Below are 6,000 nucleotides of genomic sequence, written 5' to 3' on the forward strand. Positions count from 1 at the left end.
CTTACATTCCTGGCACTTTGCTCTCATAGTATGAGTTACTTTTCTATCTTGAATTGACATGTGAGTATTCCCTGCCAGAGCTATTTTACAGTAAAGAGGCCCAGGGAATTACTTTCTTTCATTGAACTATAGAGTACACAGTGGCCAGCAAGGACAACAGAACTACTATAAGCCCATGGCCTTCTCAGCAAGCCTCTAACCAGTCCTCCAAATTGTAGTAACTTGAAAATGATGTATACACATGAAACATGTATGAACTGTAAACCTATGTCCACATCAAGCAGGCTGGCTTGACAATAGGTGTGGTCTGACATTCTGAGGACTTAGAGGATGGTGACAGGATCGGGTGCTTTAGTCTCACATCATAAAAGTTGGGGGTAGAATACATATAACATAAAATTTATTATTTTATACATTGTAAAGGTGCAGAGCAACCGTGCCATGGGGAACCGTCTTCAGAGCCTTTGGCTGTAAAACAGAAGTCTGTTTTTCTTGTACACTAGCCTCATTACACTCTCTGCTCTTGAGTGTGGTGACTCTGGTGCACTCAGGTTGTAGAAACATGCTTGTCCTCACGTGACCAGCATTTTAAATGTAGCATCATGTCCTCAGAAGTCATGCATGTTGTAGTGTGTGTGCCAGTTCCCTTCTTTTTAAAGGACCAGGAGTCTTCCACCATGCAGATAAACTGAAGTTTAATTATCCATTCATCTGTCAGGGCCCACGTAGCTGTCCACATTGCCTGTTGTGAATGATGCTGTGTGGATATTGAGTGTTGAAGTGTCTATGGATGTTGAGTGTTCCTGTGTCTAGGTCCCTGCTTTTAGCTTTTGAACAGGAACCTAGAGATGGAATTGGCATGTCAAGTCATAGGCTCCATGCCTAATATTCTTAGGAACGGCCACACTTAATCATGTATTTTGAAGTCCTTTAAATTGTAGCAATTTGACTTTGAAAGGTTTCAGGCCCAAATTATTGATGTACTCAAGTTTATAATAGCCAGAAAAAAATCCCCCAAAACCTACAATGCTATTGGCATGAGCATGAGTAGATCCTTCCCAACCAGATGTGAGCAAGCAGACCCTTCTCACACGGACATTCAAGTGCATCCTGACAGGCGTGAACATGAGATCTGGAGGCTGAACTGACCATGCCCATGTTGTTTCCTAGAGAGGCTAAGATCTCCTCCAGTGAGCACATGCGGATCGGAGGAAGCGAGGAGATGGCATGGCTGCAGATCTGCGAGCCCACAGAGAAGGACAAGGGGAAATACACGTTTGAGATTTTCGATGGCAAAGACAACCACCAACGCTCGCTGGACCTCTCTGGACAAGGTACGAGAAATTCACTGTAGTCAACAACCCACATCGGTACTGAAAAAATAAGGGTGCATGATAATCCACTCAATGACATGACTTTCAATCAGAGGAAATTAGCTGAGAAAAATCAATTGATTAGTTTGATTGCTTGTCAGTTTTCATTTCATCAGTTATCTAGTAGAATATCTGAGTGGATGAGAATTAAACACTCGGGGACAAGAGTGACATATGGATTGTTTCCTTGCAGCTTTTGATGAAGCATATGCCGAGTTCCAGCAGCTCAAGTAAGGCCCACAGCTTGTTATCCCTGTGCCTGATGGGGGCGTGAGGGCTGAAGGGTTTATTCTGGACAGGATCATTTATAAATGCCTTCATGATTCCAAGGATGCTCTGTTCCTGGGATAAAAATAGCAATTTAAGTAATGCAATATGTAGCAGGGCCACCATTTTTTTTCCTACACTAGAAATGCATTGTGTATCAGCTTCCTCAGGGTGTCAGAACCCTGGATTACTTTAAATGTTTAAAATGATGGATCTTGTAAATCATCATAACCCAGGTGACATGCCACACAGAGCAACTGTTAAAGAATGCTTCAGAATTTCAAACGAGTGTCTGAGTTTTATAATATTAAAGCCGAGGACAGTCCTTGGCTCTTACTTATTCGAGATACCTTTGTCAAGTGGATATGTGAGAAGTGTGATAAATCAGAAATTGACAGTTTAACAAAATGCCTGGGGTCTAGGAGTTGGCTTAGTGAATCAAGTGGGTCCTTAGAACCCGTGCTTACAAAAGGAAGCTGGCTACAGAAGGGCACACCTGTAACCTGAGCACTGGGCAGGCAGGGGCAGGAGCATCCCTAGGTTTCTGGCCAGCCAGTCTAGCCAAATCAGCAAGCTCCAGGTTGAAAGATAGATAGACAGACAGACAGACAGACAGACAGACAGACAGACAGAGACAGACAGACAGACAGACAGGGAGACAGGGAGACACACAGAGAGACAGATAGACACACAGGGAGGAGAGAGAGAGAGAGAGAGAGAGAGAGAGAGAGAGAGAGAGAGAGAGAGAGATAGATCCTAATAACATGGTGGAAAGCAATTGAGGAAGGCAGTTGATGTGAAGGCTTGCATGCTCGTCTTTCTTTTGGCTTTAGCATCCTTCCCAACAGCAAGTAACTGGAGCACAATTCCTCTGTGTGGGTACAGGCTCTACACCCTCAGATCCAACCACAATTAAAAACATGGCAAAGGCAGCAAGCACGTCCCTACAGGCCTTTCCCTGTCATCATTCCCAAAATAACAGGCTAGGAACTCTTCACATGATATCTACTCCATTGGGTATTGTAAGTGACTAGAGATGACTGACAAGACCCAGGAGGATGAGTATACACTATGCATGAAGACAGCACCTGCACATCTCAGGGACCCACACAGCCATAGAGTTTGCTATCCTTGGGGCTCAGCTCTGGAACCAATGGGGAGTAGCTATATAGTGATAGCTATGTGTCATTGGATGTTTCTTCTTTATTTGCTCTCACTGCTAGCCAACTTTTCATGTGCACGGTATGATTTCTAATAGCTCTCTCTCTTTCTCTGTCTCTGTCTCTCTCTCTCTCTTTTCTCTCTCTCCTTCTTGTAATTTCTAGGGCTGCTGCATTTGCCGAGAAGAGTGAGTATTTGTTGGGAGATAGAGTTTGGGTTGGGGAGGTGCACACTTCATGTAGTTGATTTAATGGCTCAGTAACAACCAACCTTCCTTCCCCAGTTTAAGTGCACCCTGATTTTCTGTGTCTCACCTGACCCCTTCTTCATGTCTGTACACAACTCTTATAAGATTCTGTTCCCCAGAGACCAGGACCCTCTCCTCTGTGAAGTTAGCTCTTTCTCCTTGATGTGACTGCCTTGGTTTGGTTGACTTTCATTTCTATTTCCTTGGTGTCACTTGTCCCCTAACCTGCAGAGTCAGTCATTTTTTGTTGTCCCATGGTAGTTTTTTCTACCTAGAATAAAGCTCTCTGTGTCATCTCCTGGGTATGAGCTTGTTATTTCCTGTTTTCACCTTGTTTATCATTTGATACCAGCTTCAGGCCTCTTGTAGGGTCTCTGGGATGGTGCCTCTTCAACCTGGCTCTTTTCCATTGTAGATCGTGGCAAGGTGATTGGCGGCTTACCCGATGTGGTGACCATAATGGAGGGCAAGGTGAGAGCAGACTGTTGGGGACAGGACTGGGATGAGTGTCACATCACAGGGTAGAGCGCAGCTTTCATCTCAGGATGGGACACAGAGGAGCCCGAGAGCAGGAATCCTTCCCCACTCAGCCTGCATGGCACTCAGAGCTGCCTCCCACTGGGCTGCTGCCCTCTGCAAACAGAGAGGTGGGTTAGCTTAATAGTCAAGGTTGGGATGTGCCTTACTGTTAGGGGCATTGGCAAGTGTGTGAGGCAATCAGCTTCCCTCTCAGCACTGAGGAAAAGAACAGCAGCAGCAGCAGCAGCAGCAGTAACAACAACAGCAGCAACAGCAACAGCCAGTATTGCAAATCCTCAGACACTAGGCTTGTTGTGTGACCCAAGGAGTTGTTTTAAGGACTTTGGTGGCCATGGGTGTGTTGGCATCTGGTTCAGGAGCTTCTCTGAATGAGGTGGTGGGTAAACTCCCATCTGCTCTGAAACTGTGAGCCACTGCCTTCGAATGTGAACAGTCAAAACATTTTCAATATTAAAGAAAAGAAAAACACCCTGCTCCAATTTCCAAGGTCATTTTAGAATCCATAATTGAGGCTTTAATTTGCCTCCCATCAGTAGAGTTATTGATATCTAATTGGCACCTCTGCTGCATGATTCCAGTTCAATGTCACAGGGACATAGGCACTTCAAAGGACTTTATTAGGCCTAAATGCAAAATTTATAGGCCTCTTTAACAGCTAGTGAATGCATAGAAAGCTCCTGAGATGGAGTAAGTGTGACATCACAGAAGATGTGACTGTGAAATGAACAGTCACCGGCTGTAAGTGGCTTGAGCCCAGGCAAGCGTGCAGTTGCTGCATCTGAGTGAGGAGGTACAGAGAGAACATTCTCTGAATTTTCCAGAGGGACTTGGAAGACAGACCCCCTAAATCTGAACATAAAGGAAGTGTAGGGACTGTCGGATGCCTCATCTGGTAAGAGCAAGGGCTTCCTTTAAAGAGAGGGTGGAGATTCAGCTCCCGACCCCCATGCTGGGTGCCTCACAACTTCCACTAACTCCAACTCCAGGGGATCTGACATCTTATCCTGCCCTCCACAAAGAGCTACACTCACACACATACATCCCCCCCCCACAGACATACAGGAGTGCACATAAATAGGGAATAGACAAACTTAAAAAGTTTAAAAACAAGTTCGATGGACTGATAACAGAGCTAATCCATCCTCCAGGTTTAACCCAGGTTAGACCTTGGAATAAGCAGAACTATTCCACAGTTTTCCTCAGCCCCTCCCCCATAGCACAGGGTTCCTCTGCTCCCATCTCCCTTCAGAGTTTGTGTCTATGAGGGTTTGTTGATCAACAGATGCATGACAGAGAGCACTGTGGCCTTTTCTTTCCTTTGGAAATGTATTATTGGTAGATTCCATACATGTATACAATGTATCTTGATCATACCCACCTGTTTCCCTCTCTCCAATACTTTTCCTAACTGTCTTTTCCCACCCACATCTTCTCTCCTTAGACCTTGAACCTCACCTGCACAGTGTTTGGAAATCCGGATCCTGAGGTGGTCTGGTTTAAGAACGACAAAGACATTGACCTCAGCGAGCACTTCTCAGTGAAGGTGGAGCAGTCCAAGTACGTCAGCCTGACCATTCAGGGGGTGACTGCCGAGGACTCGGGCAAGTACAGCATCAATGTGAAGAATAAATATGGAGGAGAGAAGATCGATGTCACCGTCAGTGTGTACAAACATGGGGAGAAGATCCCAGACGTCTCACCTCCACAGCAAGCCAAACCCAAGCTCATCCCAGCCTCCACCTCATCTGATTAAGGGGATCCCGTCTGCCCTGGGCTGGAGAGATGGGCGGGACGTTTGGAGGACTTAGGACGTTGTATGCTGTGCTGAGTGGATGCCAGTTTGGCGTGAGATCATGTGTGGCCAGATGGGCGATCGCACACTAGACTTTTGATCTTGCCCTTTGCAATGCAAATCTTATGTGTGGAGGAAAAGCAAATGTTTTTGAACATAAGACTGAAAGACGTGTGTGAGGCTGAGACTGGATGGCAGTGGAGAGTAGGCTGAGAGAGAGCAGCTGGCACATCCAGGGCGATAGATATGTGGACTGAGCCTCAGAGGGTCCTAGCGTGTGGTGGTCTGGATAGTTACGACCATCCTGAGGGGAGTGGTGGGGCCTGCAGGGCACATCTCTGGAAACCCTTTGTGGAGACTTTGAGCAAGCTACTTGCTTACCTTCTTGTCTTGCTTTAGGCTAATAAAGAAAATAAAAGACATCTTGCTGTGGTTTCTGTGCCAGCATCCTGCTTACCTACACGTCCCTGTCTTGGCTCGCTAAGGTTTTTGGCCTTTATGCTTCTGTGGACCATGGATCACGTCCAAAGAACCAGGGATGGGAGACAGCCCCTGGAAGGGATCCCTCCTGTAGCTCCGTCCACTGACATAGATACAGAGAGGGACCCTCAGTCAAGAGT

At 46.1% G+C, this 6,000-nt stretch overlaps 1 protein-coding gene across 2 annotated transcripts in view; it reads left to right on the forward strand.

The window, feature by feature from the left end:
• Myom2 (myomesin 2) overlaps positions 1–5,799 on the forward strand; it is a 69,636-nt gene extending 63,837 nt beyond the window's left edge. For both annotated transcript variants that reach the window (XM_034520352.2, XM_076913872.1), the window contains exons 33-37: positions 1,171–1,334; positions 1,567–1,603; positions 2,966–2,988; positions 3,464–3,519; positions 5,030–5,799. In XM_034520352.2, the coding sequence (XP_034376243.1) occupies positions 1,171–1,334; positions 1,567–1,603; positions 2,966–2,988; positions 3,464–3,519; positions 5,030–5,341 (592 nt within the window). In that variant the 3' untranslated portion in view covers positions 5,342–5,799. The remainder of the gene's footprint in view (positions 1–1,170; positions 1,335–1,566; positions 1,604–2,965; positions 2,989–3,463; positions 3,520–5,029) is intronic.
• The last annotated feature ends 201 nt before the right edge of the window (positions 5,800–6,000 follow it).

The sequence above is a fragment of the Arvicanthis niloticus genome, chromosome 16, assembly GCF_011762505.2.
Source record: "Arvicanthis niloticus isolate mArvNil1 chromosome 16, mArvNil1.pat.X, whole genome shotgun sequence".
NCBI classification, from domain to species: domain Eukaryota; kingdom Metazoa; phylum Chordata; class Mammalia; order Rodentia; family Muridae; genus Arvicanthis; species Arvicanthis niloticus.